A 17,468-nucleotide genomic window follows, 5' to 3' on the forward strand; every position below is an offset into this window, starting at 1 on the left:
CCTTAATATTTGAATATTCAAAGCCGATGAGATGATTCTACGTAAAAAAAAACTGAGCAAAGAATTTGAAATATTTTCGTCCGGTGCCACGTTTTCGAGAAAATCGATTTTAACAATTAATCTAGTAAAATGTCGCGGTGCTCCATCGCGTTGAAATTCACGGTTGTGAATCCGATAAAATATAAAACAAATAAAAAAATCATTTATTAAAAATTCACAAAGGCTCCTGCTTCGGTGGCTGGCGATTTACAATAACCCAGAATTGCTTCAAAGAAAACGAGGAAAGTACTTCCAATTAAATTTAATTTCGCCAAATTTGTAACGTTTAATATCGCTGTTTCTGTTTACCATTTTTGGGGACAATTTTTTAGCGATGCTTTCTAAATCCGTCATTGACTCCAAGCTTACCAAGCACCACGCCAGTTTATCTGTACCAATTATTTCGAACAAAGACCCGAAAACGTATAGAAAAACTGATGCGACCTCTGATAAAAAAAAAAATAAAAAAAAAAAAAAAAACATAGACAAAAAGATATTGAACCATAGACTGACCGACAGAGCTCGATACTTGATGTGCAAACCGCAGAACGAGATTCGCGTGCGACAAAAAACGGAAACTGGTCCGCGTGTATGGTGTTTCCACCGGAAGTAGCGCGCTCGCGTACATCAGAGACGCGCGCACAAAGGATCTACCGACGACGTGTAATCACGTCAGATTGGTAAGCTGTTTCGCGAGTAATGAAACCCTCGCCGAAATTCACTTCGAAACTAACTATTTGCTCATATTGCCCCCCACCATTCGTCCCCGCACGAAACTTGGACACGCGTCTGCGATGCTGGGAGGAAATATACATAGACTGGCTGCGTGTGTTTCTAAGGGGACTGTTAATGACAAGACGTTAGGGTGATAGGAACGTTTCTCTGATATTATGCAACACGTTCGAGAACCTACGACAACGCATCGATACGCGAAGATTGATATCAGTTGCTAAAGTGTTACGGATATGTATATAATTTTACGAGAGAATGATTAATTCGACTACTCGAGAATTCAATAGCGAGTACTCGGAGGATCTAGATTCGGATTGAGAAGGTGTGGAAGACTGTATGGACATAACATAGATTATAAAATCAGTATGGAACGTAATTAAAAAACACAACGAATATATCGATCAATAATACCCTTAACCTGACGAAGATTGAATAAAATAATTTTCTTCTAATTTAGAAACGAACAAAAAAATGATTGTACTCAAAATTAATCTTCTGGCGTTTCGTAATTATAAGCGTCCCCTTTGTTTGCTTAATTAAATATACTCAACGTTCGTTTTATTGGTGAAAAAATGCAAGGTTATTCGTTTTTAAGCTTTAAGGCACTTTCACAGCTATTTTTAACAACGTATTATGTCAAAGTGTAATTAATAATCATGTTAAAATTAAGGAATTTGATAATTACGATATGAAGTGCTTTGATAAATTTTGTGTGATAGCCAGGAATAATTTTGAACATTTTAGTTAATAATTAGAACATACTCGGCAGAATATCGATATTTTACGCTTTGAATTAAAATAACTTTTTACTTAAAATTGAAGACATCGCGGTAATAGTCCTCGAAATTCTGTGCGTTTGCCCCGCGGTTTAAAAATTAATGAATTCGCATTTTCTCGCTAATTAAATGATTATTACATATAGATAGTTTCAATTACTATATGAAAATTTGTCAACTACAAGATCAAGTAATATGCTAATGTTCGCTATTTCCACTAATTAACAGGCAGTGGGAAACACGCAAAATTAGAGGCGCGCATGTAATTATGAAACTCACTATGAATATTGCCTGCATTAAATGTTTCGCAATAATTTTACAAATTTCGAGAAAGGCGAAAGAATGGTCCAGATAACGTAACTACGACTGCTAATTGTAATTAACAGGGGGAGAAATTTTATTGAAAAATATTTTCATCCTGTACGTTTAATGCAACAAAAGATTTTCAAATTTAATTTTCAATGGTTTCTACTTTATATGCGTGTTTGCTGAATTTTTGCAATTTCAAGCTTCAAATCGAGCTACTTTGTGAATACGCTTCAAGTTTCAAAGAGTTAAGAAACAGACAGAGCTGTATTTTATTTATATAGATTTTAAGCCTGGCTACTCCATAGACGGGCTTGAAGTTTCATTACGATTGCAACAGCGATGAGTTAACAAACAAACACACTTGCATTTTATTTATGAAGATTGCACAGCCCTTTGAAAAAGTACTCGTGAAATGACCTAATAAGTATGTGCATTCTGTATCATATCACCAGTTCTATACTCGAAAAATAATTTTAAAATGTACGAAATTTTAATGATTTTAGTGGTTATTATTTAGAATATTTTGATGGTAAAATTGTTTTCGTTGTTGGGGCGTGGAACGTTGAAATCTATGTTACCTTATTACAATCACGTTTATATAATTTTTGCCAATTGAAAATTATATTAAAAAAAAAAGAATTATTCGGTTTTAATTTGTTCTGAGCATTAATACAGAGGATTTAGTTTTTGAGAAGTTATCTCTAATGATAAAAAGTTATTAAATGAAAAGATATTAAAAGAATGTATTAGAGAAGCGAATGATTTAGATAAACGGTGAGAGATAATAGAAAATAATCTTTCGGGTATGCCCCGTTCTGGCACCTCAGAGAAGCGGAACAGTTTTCAGTTAGAATCCGTCTTCATGGATCAATAATACCTTTCTTGAAAGCCGGCTATGAGTGGTAAATGGGACGATCTTCCGACCCTTCAAAGTACCTTCCCCTGTAAGTTGTTGGAGCTTTATAATACATCACTGGCTTAAAGTTTCGTGGCCCTTTAACACGAAATACACGTGTAACTACTAAAGTCGAAGAAATCTTCATTTCTCCATTCTGGTTTTCTTCCCGGAGATCCCGCTAAAACGTTCGTTTCTCACTCGGAAAATTTATCAGGCTGAGTAATAAATTCGTAGAAATTTATGCAACGTATATAAAAAAGAATTACAAGAATATGTTGAATTGCCTCGTAGATACACATTTGATTCGTTCAAAATTAAATCAGAATTAACTGAAGCATGGTAGAACGTGGGTCATCAATTATTTACGTCATACAAATATATTCTTATCAGTGACTTTTTAAAATAACGCTTGAATTTATTACTCGAGGTAATTAAATCGTTCAGATTCATTTGAAACCCTCTAAGGTGCATGCAAAATAAAATTCCACGAAAAGAAAACGAGTTTGCAAACGGTTCGATTGCATATTAATTTATCTAGGCCCGTGAAAAATGCTCCCATCGTTTGAAGGTATTCTCTTTTCTGTTGATTTATCGCAAAGTGACAAAAACGCGCGTTTAATGGAGACTGAATTTATGAATAGTGATCGCGAAATTAAGCGTTGCTCGACCGTTTCGCATCAAATCTCGTAGTTAAGTGAAATTTAATTAACATCCATTCTAGAGCATGGCCCCGTCAACTCTTGGAAAGCGACGTCTTCAGAAATTACAGAAATCACTCACGGAAGTTAGTTCCTGAGAAAATAGGTTCGTCACGCTTTATTTAGATCGCACGATACACGATATTTTAACGATCTGACAATGTTTTTAAAAATAAAAAGTAATTTTGCGATATACTATGCAATTAATTATTTCAAAATAAAGTGACTAAGTGACATATATTGTACATTATAATTTTCGTTGCCTGAATAAACGTGTAAGGTCAGTCTTTTATTTTTTCTTCGACGAATCGATATACTTCGTCGACAATACAAGATTCATTATTAATGGCTATCGTTTTCGCGGTTGAACTCGTTTGGCTAAACTTAGTTGACTGGGGCTCGAGGTGAAACGAAACCGAAGAGTGGTCCCTGAATTATTTACACGCGAACGTCTTACACAGATTGATCTGTCTGTTGCTTTTTTTAGGATGAAACGATCAGACGGCGTCATACGTTACGATTCTAAAACGAGATCGAGTAAATATTTATTCGATGTCGACGAGAGTGAGCTTTCCCTTTTTAGAGCGTACAGCGAGATTGCTTATCACTGCGCTGAAACGTCGTTGTGTCAGCACTTTATGCAGGCAAATTATATTACTGAAAGGTAGTCGTTGAACCAAATAGACAAATAAACATATTTTTAAAGGCTGCTCGTTGATCGTATTCTAAAATAGTATGATGTTAAGGAGTTTGTTAAAAATCTTTCTTAATTATTCTGCGTTCAGGTAATTTAGAAAAATTACGAGTGATTTTTACAGAAGTAGCAACAGAGTAGACAAAATTGAATAATGAAAATTTCTAAAACGTAGGTGTGCATATTTTAAACATTATCCAATGCACGAGCTTCTGATTTTCAAGATGGTAACAAGTCTTGCAAAAAGATATGCTTTTCTATCCGCGGTCTCGACAGAATTAATCAAGATTCTCTTAGCCTGCTTCAACACGACGACAACGTAACTGTCAATAAAATTACAAGGATCGTTGCTCGTTCTAGGGGTTAGAAAGGCTATGTATGCGATATAAACCACGTCGATAAGGTAATATTAGCATTTAGCGCGATCCAATAACTCAGCCCTAGCAATTTTAACGAATTTACTTGAATTTTTTCTGAGCAATTTATAAAGACGCGATACCCAACGACTCTTATTCACTAACAATTAAATATTCTTGAATCGAAAATAGAAGTTCGTTATTACTTCTTTCTTGAACGCCATTAGACGACTCGAATAAAGTGTTAAGCTGATTTCTGAGGAACCAACGGAGATACATCGATTTATTATTTTTTTAAATCAAATGTTTAACTATCCCCTTATTTCTACAGATATTAGAATCTTCGATGCAGCGATGGAATATCTTACAACGACAAAATTATGTAAGCTTAGGTCCTGTGTATTATTCAAACTATAGCGACAAAGTTAAACTTTCTTTTTTGAACTTTGTACTTTAACACCGAAACTAAAGTTGAATAGTTAATGTCTTTTAATATTTGATTCCCCCGATTAATCCTCGAATGATCGAGCCACGAGCCATCGCGTTAAAAACTAAGGGGAGGAGCTCAACGTGTACACCGACGTTTCCACTAGTTTTTATTTGGAAAAGGTTTTTAGTACTTTAAAAGTAACATGTGATCTAGCGATCAGAAAATTCGAGGTACAGATTTATAAAATAATAGACTTGTCGTTTATTGGGAGATAATAACTTTTACTGCGAATATTAGAGAAACTAAAGATCGAAACTTCCAAGAGGAGAAACGATAGCGTGGCGCTGCTGCGCAACAAGTACAGTAACCACAACATCCAATTTCAAGAACAGGGAAGGTAGATTTCAGGAAACGAACGGCGTATAGGGAAATTAGAAAAGACATGCCCATGCAAATGGAGTACGAACGACAAAGAACTGAAGGATTAAGCGAAAAACATGGCTGGAAGAGCAAATGAATTGAAGAAGAAATGGGAGAGGACAGGAAAAACTTCTGAAGAATTGAAGAGGTTTATCAAAACAGGATAAAAAGTAGAAGGAATAAAGGGAAATAGTCTGGACAGCTACTTTCGGTTGAAATTTTAACGACCGCATCCTAGAAGAGGAAAACAAGCAAAAAGGAAATCTGTCGGAGCTTGTTTCCTGTAACACCGTGACGCGTTATCCGAGGATCTAGTAAACGCATTCGCTGTGTAGCTGTTTTCTATTTTTCCATGATTAGACGTTCAAGCTCGAAGATCACCATAGGGAAATCTTCCGTCGTCGACAATTTCATGCAACGCTTGGTTCGCTAAAATCACGAGCTTCCATGCAGTTTGATACCGTAACCCTCGAGAATAAAGATGTAAAATTAAGTAACCAGCAATAAACTTCATACGATATAAGTATATTTAGAATACAAGTTTGTTTAAAATGAATAAACTAACAAACAGAAGAAAGGGTACAAGTACATTTTGCCAACAATAGGAATGAAAAGAAAATTGTGACATAAATTCACAAGACAGGGCTTTATCACTTTTATTATCATTCTCTTATGGACGTGAAAGTTGCAAAGACGTTTATAAAGCGAATATGGAAAGAGTATTGGAAGTTACGTATGTAGGGTGTCTCAATAATTTTTTGTTGGCTCCGAAAAGGAGAACAAACTCGTCCTAAAGTTCCTCGAAAATTCTTATTTTCCCAATGGTGTTGCGCTAAATACGCAGAGTGAAAAAAGTTGGATGCGCCAAACAATTGCACGTCGAAACATTTAGAATTCCTCGCCAACAAAGTTACAGACGGAACGAGAAGAACACCCGGATATCGTAAAAACGACGAACAAGGGAAGCATAAAAAAGCTGTTCAATCTATGAAATCTTGGCACATTCGATTGTTTCTGTTCCTCGTACGATTTTTGTTCCCGTGAGCCTACAATGTTTGTTGAATACGATCAGAATTCTATTTCATTATTTCTTATTTAAATAAATTTCTATTCGAGTAATTTCTTAAACAATTTGAAAATGAAAGTTAACTAGAAAATTATTAGTCATTTATTCTTTTATTTCGAACAAAATGTGCCCAAGCCTGCTGCATAAAACCTGAATTTAATGGATTTTTGCTCTAACAGGCCGATTTTACAGTCCTTATTTGTATCAGAGTCGAGCACTTTTTATTTGAACAGTTGTTGATAAATAATACATGAAACAGCATTATTTTAAATAAGCTGTTGTTTCTCGTATGAAATACTGATTGATTTGAAATAATATTTTAACGATACCAAGTGATCATTTAAATAAGGTGTCTAATTATTTATGGAAAAATTAAGGAAACTAAATTAGAATAAATCAATCTGTTCTTCTGTTTCTAAAAAACGAAAAATAAAGTGTTACTTGCAATTTTAACCCAGGCATCTCGGTTATTGAACAACTGTGAGAAGTTTGGTTATTGACATAAGGGTTAACTTGTGAAAGTACCTATTTCGTTCTGACTGTCAAGAAATCGAAGAGTTGGGTCGAAGCCCGATACATCTTGGACCGAAGGATCTCGAAGCGGGTCGGCTGCTTGAGATGTGTCAGGCTTTCGCCAAAATTCCTAACAATCTGAGCACGAGCTTTCGGTTGCCCACACATCCCTATTATTTCGTTACTGGTCAGGATTTCGAACCACATAAAACAATTTCATAGGAAGACGAACAGACAAAGCTAAGAAACGACAAGAATTATTTGCTTCAAACTGCTGGAAAGTAATTAAAATATAAACGTAGAAGTCAACAATAAAAATTGGTCAACATCAGCGAATAAAAAAATAGTTCACAGTGATAAAATTCGCCGTGGAACCATGCAGTGCATAAATAGTACCTCAGAAAATTAAAAAATTTATCCAGGAAGTTATGCCTCATCCTCCTTATTCCCCAGACACTACCCCAAGAGTTTACAATCTCTGTTTCTCACTCCAGAAATTTATTTAATGAAAAATAAATGTTTAGATTAGCCCCTTGACTTACGATTTAATTCCAGATAATTTTTCAAACGTATACTATTTAATTTTGTATACATTCGTTCATACAAAGAATGGTCTTTGATAAATATACTTGATCAAAGGGATAAATAGTATTCTTTCTCGCCTCTTGGATCATAAAACCACCTCCTCGCATTAAACAACACCGAATTGAACGAAATAAAAATTTACAAAATCTATACGAACTTAAGGAACGTCGAGAATCATTAATAAAAAATAAACAAACATCGAACGTGTTATTTTCGAGTCGTAGCTTCTCTCAAATTATAAAACATCTGTATTTAAGTAACTGTCTTTTCAGAAAACACGTACAATCGCTTGGAAATCGCGAGAATAACGGCAACGTCCATCCCCTTTAGGCGTATCGTGCAATCCCCTCGGTCTTTCGAGTTTCAAATTCGACCTAATCGTCCGAAGAAAAAAAAAAAAAAAGGCAGCGGATGAACTCCCCGCCCACGGTGGTTTAAAGTCACTCGTTGCGGAATGGAAAACGGTCAGCTGGTGGAAGCTTGTTTTCCTGGAGCCTCACGCAGCGTTTGGCACAGTTTTCACTCTTGACGTGCATGATCGCCCCCGTCGGAAGAGGCACGCGCGCGACAAGCGGGGCAGAAAGAGAGAAGGGTGAAAGACGAGGGGGGCGAGCCCGTGATTTTCGTACGTGTGTCGCGTTGGTGTGGGGCGGTGTGCGTCCGTGTACCGTTGCAGAGGGCGCGTTGGTGTGCGAGGCCGACTCTCACACAGTGTCCTCCGCTTTTCAGCCGGCTAGGCGCGCGCGTTCGATACTCCGCTGTTGTACACCCCCACATACGCCCACGATCACCGACACACGTGCACGCATACGCACCCAGAGGCCAGGTCAGCGCGCGTACTCCATGCATCCGCGTGCAGCCCGCACCTGCACGCTCTGCAGAATCAACTCCGGGGCCAGCGAATAACGACAGGTACGCGCCAAGAGCTACCATTTGAATGCTCGTCAACGTTCCCCTCTAAACGTCGATTCCACCTAATCCTAGCCTAAGTTCCCCTAAATCTATATTCCACCACCGTGACAGAAAATAAGAAACATTATCATCTTCCACTGGGATCCTCGAATCACAGATATTTGTCGAACTTCCGTAAAGAGAAAGAGGAACATTCATATTGTTATCATTAGTTTTGCTATCTTATACTGATGCAGAAATAGGAGAAATCCATTCGAAATTTTTATTTGGGAAATTTACATAATTCTACATTTATACCGATAGCAAAATATTGTTTACCTTTCTTCTTAAAAATGATCTAACAGAACCAATATCTCCATCGTCTTTAAACTTCTTCTATTGCAAAGATTGAATTTCTATTTTGAAAACTTATAACTACTTATACAGATGAGAAATATGTAAGATACTTTTATATCTGTTATTTAATTTTATGTAAGGGTTTCCTTCTAAATAATTGAAAATCAATCCCAATTAGTCTAAAAGTAGTAACAATTTGTTTTGTTCTGTTGTACGCAGTAATAAACACGTATGATAATCGCAAATGTGATTTTTCAACGTGTAAATACAAGCAGACAAATCCTCATGATACGGATAAACAACTTTATGCTTTTTTATACCAACGGTTGTGTCAGCAGTGAAGCTAAACGTCACATAGTACCGTGATCAAAATTTTCCAACCGAGGGAGTATAAAAAAAATAATCCCTTTGACATTCCCTTTCAATCGTATTAATTTGTCGGTGTTATTTTGAAACACCCCGTGTGATCAAATTTGATATCGTTTTGTTCCGCAGGAATCATCAAAATAAAAAAAAATGTGCAGGAATAAATTGTATACCTCGTTGGACTATATAGGTTTCGAATAGTCTATCATTTATTCCGGGATGTATTGGATTTGCTTAATAGAAAATTATGTGAGAATACGAGTGATACTAAAAATTCTTCTAATCCAAGAAGCATAATGAGTTTGTCACTCTTAGCAATTGTATTCGAGAAAGATCTGTCGAATGAAAGCGTCAAGGGATTCATTATCAATAATTAAGACTGCAAAGCGTAGGACATGTTTAGACGCTGCTAAGTGGTCTCTTTAGAAGCGTGAGAACTCAGTAATATCGAAGTAAGACACATCGTCTCGAACGAACTTATTACTTAACCCAACACCGTCCCGTTGGCGAATTCTACCCCTTCGTCAGTGTAATGATTTACGAACATACTACTAATGAACCTAGCCCTATGTATTCGCGACTTTCTAATGGATGTGTATTTGGACCAAGACCTGATGATAGTATAACTTATATTAGTATATTTTGAAACATATTCGAGTAATCGAAGTATTTGATACATATATATTTTGTATATCAAGTAATTTCAATTGTATTTTTAATTTTTTTTAAACGCTACATCTATCAAACCAGTTTGAGATTTCTTTCAAAACATATTCATACTTACAATGATGTATTTTAATTTATTTATGGTTTAGCTAGATATCTTGGTCAAGAAGGTCAAGAATTAATACATACCCTTGTACTATGTTCACACGATGAAGGAACGAAGCAAATCCGTGATTTTTATGGCGATGAAAGTAGAATCGTTCTCGAAGCGAACAAACTCTCGACTTAATCCGCGTTTAATACCTGTACGTAATGTGTACTCGATTCATTGTCTCCGTGGCGCTGATTAGATTCGTGTACGAAGTGAAATTGCCCTGGATCCAATTAACAACTGTCTTGTTAAAAGAAATTAATTGAAGCGGATGAAGCACACACCATGAAAATGGAAACTATATTTAAAATCCGAATTACATTTAGGATTGTGAAGTACATTTAATATTTGAAATATGTATGAAATGTATTTGACAAATTTAAAGTTGAAATAAATTAAATGAACGAATGTACTTCATATATAGTATGAATATTTCAGACCATCCATTCAAGGTTTCTAAAGGGGATAATAACATTCGTTGTTAGGTAACTTTTGTAGTCGTAGGCTTTTGGGGGTATGTGTATTTACCAAAAATGATTGTTATCGACCCTTGCAACCAAAAATAATTTTTTCAGAATGATCTGAAATTTTTTAATTTCACCGAAAAAATTCCCTGACGATTTTTCTTAAAAATTTGTGTTTCATTTTTAATCAATTTGTTTGACGCTGTACGGAAATATTGTTCAATACTTTTTTGTAGGTATCCATGAGCTCTACTTCCAGACTAAATTTCAATGAGATCCATTGACTATTGTAGGAGTTATGGAGGTTTGAAAATTGGACCATGTTTATGGGGTTTTCCTTACTTCACGGGGTCAAGGATCAATGTTTCGAATATTTTTCGATTTTCTACATATACTCCATTAAAATACGCGTTGTTTGCTTTTTGAAAAATTAAAATCCTCCTATCCGTTCAGAAGTTATGATATTTTAAACATACGTATGAAATTTCAGAGGAAGGTATGAATGTATGGTCAGACATTATATTTTCGATAAAGAATTTTTTTCTCGAAAGTGCGTAGGATTTCGGGGGTATTCCTATTGACCAAAAATGATTGTAATTGACCCCCGCAGCTGAAAATAATTTTTTTAGAACGATTTGAAATTTGTTTTCCGCCGAAAAATTTCAGGGAAACATATCAATGTATGGTCAGACATTATATTTTCGATAAAGAATTTTTTTCTCGAAAGTGTGTAGGATTTCGAGGATATGTCTATTGACCAAAAATGATTGTAATTGACCCCTGCAGCTGAAAATAATTTTTTTAGGGCGATTTGAAACTTTTCAATTTCGCCGAAAAATTGTCCGATCGGTATGGAACTTTAAACGTTAATAACTTTTTAACGAAGCCTCAATCAACAAATTGGTATTCTTGATTTACGTCTTATTTTGGCCTCTAGAATCTCCCATTCAAATTTTTCCCAGAGGTGACCACCGAACAGCCTGTATATAAAAGATTATTCATGGTTCTATCTGCCTGCTTCTGTTCGTAAAGTACTTATTCAAGGGCCTGCCATCATATCGCTAGACCTCTTACCTATTGATCAATTATCTGATGAAGCTCAGAAACCCATCCCCTCAGAATTCATTGAAATTTTACACGAAAAACTTGAAGAACAATTACAAACGAGGAACTATTACACGTAGTCTTTATTTCATCACATTCTATCGTGAATAGTTTACGTTTTAGTAGCTTCTCTTCCGGAAGTCGTGCTATACTCCTCAAAGAACCAAAGGTAACTTACAATCAAAGGAAGAAGGAGTAATAAATGGCATTACTCCGGAAAGGATCTACTAATAAAAATGAAACTAATTACGACAGTTAATTATCGACACTTCTGTCGCGTTATGTTTCTCTTCACGCATTGTGAAAAATAGCTTTTCCATGGAGGGCACGTGGCTACTCAAAGAACCAATTATATCTTGCAATCAGTCTGAAGAAGCAACTAGTGAGAAGAAAGATGTGAATTTCATTGCCTTGGGGCGTAACTAACTTTTACAATCATTATTATGGTGTCACTGACACTTTTCTAATAATATAATAAATTATGTTCGTCTTTTAAAATGTGCCACTTATTATGAAAGTCCCCTCAGGATTAATAGTAGTCCATCATATTATTTTTTTAATTTGACAGTGTTACTTTTTTTACCGAATGTAGGGAACAAAAGTAAACATGAAAATGCAGCAGATAATAATAAAAATGTCTCAAAAACTCTTCCATAATATGGAAATACAGTTGACACGACAAAATACTACAAAAATCTCAATTCTTTTGGTTTTGTAACTTGGACCACTGTCGTAAGGATCATCTGAAATACAACCAGGATTGAGAGAATCTATTCCACGGCGCCCAGATGCGAGTGAACGAAAACCGCGTGGGTGAATCGGGCACACGGTTTTCCGGGGGATCATTTCTCACGCCCACGTTGCCCACGGTCGTAGACAGAAGACGAACGAAGATCGTCCACGATGACGAGGTCCCAATTAATCAAACGTTTCGCGACCAGGAATAAGGAGACGATGACGACGGCATCGCGTCAATTAGAATCCACCGCAATCGGAAGCTAATTGTTCCCCGAAGAATCGCCGTGGACCTCGGTGGACTCCGCTCCTTTTCCTGTTCCTTTTTGTTGACAAACGCTTCCTGGGCCGGTTTGCGGAGGAGATTACCGCGGGAAAGAAAGCTCGGACAAATTTAACAAAAATATTCTCGAGCGCAAACGTTTGCACTGCGCTGATTTCGAACCGAGTGTGTACGTACGAGTTTACAAACCGAAACCAGCGTGCTAACGAGACGCCTGTACGCGTCACGTAGAAAACGTCGCCGGTGACGTCACGGGGCAACACGTTACGCAGCAATGCAACACCATCCCCCGACTCAGGGAAAATCTTGTTCTCGAAATTAGCATAAATAGTTCGCGTGTAGGTCTTTTTTATGGTGGGAACGGTTTGACCAGCAACAAGCGTACCCGTAAGTTACGGGCTCCCACGATATTAAAATCGACCGGTGAAATACGATGCGTCTTCATAACTGACGTCGAAGTCGCGGCTCGTAAATATTTTTCAAATTTCGTTTTGTCCGCGGGCGCTCGGACCCCCCGGGCTATAAATCAAGTTTCATTTCGGTGTCTATCCGTTATCTCGCGAAATTGTTTCACACCGTATCCGCGGCAGTCGAACGATAAAAATTCTTTTGACGGACGAAGAACGCGCAACCTGTCGTTCCGTGTTCGTTTTTGTCGCGGTTTAACGTGCCAATGTTGACCCTGCGTGTCGAACAAAACCGCCGTAGTACGCAAATCCCAACGGCGCGACCTGTGCATTTCAAGCGTGTCGAGGTAGATGGGTAAAAACAACAGACGCGAATGCAAAGACAGAAAGAGAGAGACAGACAGAGAAAGGGGAAAGTAACAAAAAAGAAAAATAAACCTAGAAGAGAAAAGCAATTTCCCGGTGAAGCTAAATCGTTGGACGAGAGCCTGGCACGAGCCCCCGATGATAGAAAAATCTGCAACGCGATAGAGATACGCAAGGGGTTGTATCGACTGTTGCTACTCACCGGATGCAACCAGGGCTATAACCGCTATCAGAGTCCAACGTCTCATGTTTGCACGATTGAGGAATCGGAGCGGCTAGCTCCTTCCTCTGATCACCACCACCTCCGCCACCACCGGCTTCTTCTCCGCCTCCTCCGCCTCCTCACCGTTCGGTTGTCCTCGCACGTGGCTGCAGACGCGTCGAACAAGAGCGGTACCACTTGTATATCGTAGGCACTGAGGACGACCAAGGTGGGCGATATTCACCGATCGGGCCCCAAATATTCTCAGGGTCCGCCCGAACCTACGTGCCTCGAGCACGCCAATGGCATCGTTTTCTCTCTATCAGGGGCACGTGACAGCCTCCGCGGATCTGCAGCGTGTCCCCGCGCGTACACCTTGCACGCACTAAGCTCCACCGACGTTTCGCCTTCGCGCGGCATCGTCGTTTGTCATCGAGGACATCTCTCCTCTCCTCTCTCTCTCACGCCTGCACGTTGTTGCTCTCTGTCCCTCTTTCCCCAGTACGGTCGGGGCCAGTAACGATTCGTTAGCGACGCGTAACCGTTCGCCCGTTTCCGGAATCGAGAAACCCCCGCGATATCGTGTCGCGAGTACGCGTACGGCTCCGCGCGTCACGAACCGTTTACGAGCTAGTTCCGCGACATCCGTTCTCACCGACGAGATCCCAGAGCGCGTCTGACCCCCTCAGTGCCGTGACGCTGGCCCGATCAACATCCTCCCGAATCCGGTCCGGGTCAATGGTTATCGCGGACGTTCCGCCGTTTTACCCCAAATGTCCTCGACTGTCCCGTATCCTGTCACAGACTTGTCAGATGCGCCCTCGCCGGCGACCAACGCTGGACTGATTTTCATTTGGCTGCAGCGCCGCGCGGTATCGCCGCCTCGGCTCTCTTTGGCGCTAGCGCCCTGCGTGGCCCACCGCCACTGATGTCTCTTCTCTCCTTTTCACCCTCCGCGTCGATCTCGCTTCCATCTAGCTTCCCCCTTCGACGTACGCCACCCTCTCGCTCGATCCCCCTTTCTACCGTGGTCGTTCTCGTTCATTCCTGTGCGGCCCACATCCGCGCATCGTCGGGTGGCATGGTATACCATGCGGTACAACCCCCTTCCGCCGTTTTCGACTGGTTTCGCTCTTCGTACCGCTGCTATAGTGCATGCCAACATCGCCGGAGAAGAGAGAATCGTTACTATGGCGAGATCAATATGATAGGACGGCGCATGCCTCGGTATCCTTATACTTAAACCCTTCGCCACTGCACGGATCGTGCTCTCTCCCACGTACACGGCTGGACGTTCGTCGTCCCCCTCGTTCGCTCCTCCTTCTCCTTCTCCATCCTTGTACCTCCCCTCGCGCCGATGCCACTGTCCCACTCCTACGCGTTCTCTCCGTTCCTCTCGTGACGCACGCTGGCGAACGTAGTGTGCCAGACCGTAGGTGAGCGCGGCGTTGACTTAAGTCGCTTCAGTCAACAGAGAACCGTATGCGGGAGGATACCGTCTTCACGGAGTCCTCTTAACGCCCCGATGCTCCGATTTTCCTTTGTGTCTATCTCCGTTTCGACTCCTTTTCTTCGTACCTGAGCCACCGTGACCCCCCTCTTCGTCCCCGATCGCTCGCACGCGGATCCAGAAATTACTCGCCGTAAGGTTCACCCAAGATTGATCTTGATCCTTGGGTCTCGCGACTGTTAAGCTTCCACCAGAAATCCGGGCCAGAGTGAATTTCGTTTCTGTCGTTTACCTTGTTAATCGCGATCACGAGTCGATGTCAAAACCTGCACCTCGGGGAAGCGTCCCACCATCTACGAGTTTCGATTAAATTTTCACCGTAAAGTGTATACGTGGTCGTAGCAAGCACATTTTTCTCAACGAAACTCTTAGAAAATTATCTCTAATCTGTGATGCATCAAGAGGGTAATAGTTTATCTAGAAAATGGAGAGTAAAACATTGCAGCGCAGTTTATCTGGCTTCTTTAAGCTTCTGAAAGCATTAGCCTGAAAAGATTGTAGTAAAATTCGAAAAATTGCCAACATTGTCAGACTTTGAACCGGACTCTCCATGTATTCTTGACGTTGCATGTCGATGCTTTGAAGCAATCTTTCTCGAAATAACATTTTTATAACAGGTTAATATCTCAGGAATAGATCGATTGATTCGAAATTTGATAGGAGTGTAAAATAAAATTGAAATTCTTTTCGAGAATTGGAAGAAGACGGTATCACATATTATCTCAAATCTAAATACATATAACAAAATTCAAAAGTTGATATGCACCTTCTACACTTGAAATAAATGGTCCGTTTCCAAGACACAAAAATGCTTAAACACTTTTGAATCGTGCAGCACGTTCCTCTGCGGATTTGTACAGATTCATTTCGAAATACGTGGTGTGTGACATCAGAAATTGCCGCATCAGTGCGGCAAATTGCGGCACTTTTGTTATTAATTTTTCATACATTCATTTTCACTGCTCCAATTTAGTTTCGAGCTATTCCCCTCCTGACTTCCATGTTTTACCCGTTCTATATCGAAGCGCTCTGCTGTTCACGATGCTTAAATCGAGTAACGTGCATTCGATAGGCATTGTTCGAAATATTCGACGGTGCACTTTTTGTGCAACACTTTCACCAACTACGTTTACACGCAATCTTAATCGCAACGAAAGGGGTTAAAACGATTCAAAACATTTGGCGATATTCAAATTAACTTTTTAACAACAAAAATAAAATGTATTGACACCTACTTCGTAGGATATTTTCACTTATAAAACCAGAAGCATATCAGGAGCCTAGGAGTTATTAGCAATTTCGCGGTCGGTTTCGTTGCTTCGAAGCAATATAAAGGCATCTTAATTAAATCCATTCAACATTATTACGCGAAAAAAAGGTTCTTCATTTCCGTCTCTTGAACCTCGATGTTTTCACGAAACTTTGTTTGCAATCTTCATTCAGCTCGCGTACCCGCGATCTTCCAAGTCCCACCCGCCCCCCCCACTCCCCCTTGATTTTTTCATTCCATTTTCCCCATTCGTTAGCCGCAAACCGACATACTTGAATTCTCATTGTTCCTATTACCGATACGCTCGCGAGTTCGTCTCGAAAGAATCAACGATTCCTGAATCGCTTTGTGGTTAACAGCTTCCGAGTGGCGTGCTTAGCACATGCCGATACTCCTTAACGCTACGCTGCTCGATCTACCTTTTGTTCTCTTTCTGCCGCGTCGATCCTCCCACTTCGTTCTACGATTCGTACACGAGTGCGAACCCGCCGAGCCACGGACGAGCCGTTCTTCAAAAGAGGAAACGACGTTCGGGGGAACATAGTTACGTGGGGAATCGAGGATCAATTAACACGAAGGCGGTGGTTCTGCCAAGTCTGTCGGAACATACTCGCCCGATCGTTCGCGTCTGGAGAGTGACAGACGGCGACGAAACGTTACGTTGTTCCGTCTTGCTAAATAGAATTACGAAATCGCGTTTCTGAGCAATACCGGGGAATGAGACTGTCATCGGTGGGATGAATGAAATATTGAGTGCTGTGCGGTTTGCAGGTTGAAAAGTGGCTCGCGCCTCTTCCCCGTCGCGCACACCGGCTTGACACATTTGTCAGGGACAATTTTGATTCAGACGTCCGATGAATATACAACGAGTATCGCGCGCGCTATTCAACCGATGATTCCTTCGAAAAATAAAGAACGTCGCGGAGTACGGTGTATAATGTTCAGTGGGGAGGGGAAAAAAGGCAGAATGATTAATGCTGTAAAGAGCTTATCGCTGTAGGTGTTAGGTCCAACAGAGATCCGTGACATTGAATCTGTAGCGAATAGAAATTCTGTTCGCAAACATCGAAATTTATTCTTTAACGAGGTTCGATAAAAGCGCAAAGCACAATGGACAGTGTCGAACAGTAGCCATTTTGAGAATCGAGAAGGAAAATGTCTACGTAACGCAGAGGGTAGA

General features: G+C 39.7%; 1 protein-coding gene across 2 annotated transcripts in view; it reads right to left on the minus strand.

The window, feature by feature from the left end:
* The window catches only part of LOC122396938 (neuronal acetylcholine receptor subunit alpha-7-like), a 180,732-nt gene extending 167,133 nt beyond the window's left edge, over window positions 1-13,599 (minus strand). For both annotated transcript variants that reach the window (XM_043395733.1, XM_043395732.1), the window contains exon 1: window positions 13,509-13,599. In XM_043395733.1, coding sequence (XP_043251668.1) covers window positions 13,509-13,554 — 46 coding nt within the window. In that variant the 5' untranslated portion in view covers window positions 13,555-13,599. The remainder of the gene's footprint in view (window positions 1-13,508) is intronic.
* Window positions 13,600-17,468: the final 3,869 nt, after the last annotated feature.

This window comes from Colletes gigas, unplaced genomic scaffold (assembly GCF_013123115.1).
Source record: "Colletes gigas isolate AHSC1104 unplaced genomic scaffold, ASM1312311v1 Colletes_gigas_Sc00008, whole genome shotgun sequence".
In the NCBI taxonomy this organism is placed as follows: Eukaryota; Metazoa; Arthropoda; class Insecta; order Hymenoptera; family Colletidae; genus Colletes; species Colletes gigas.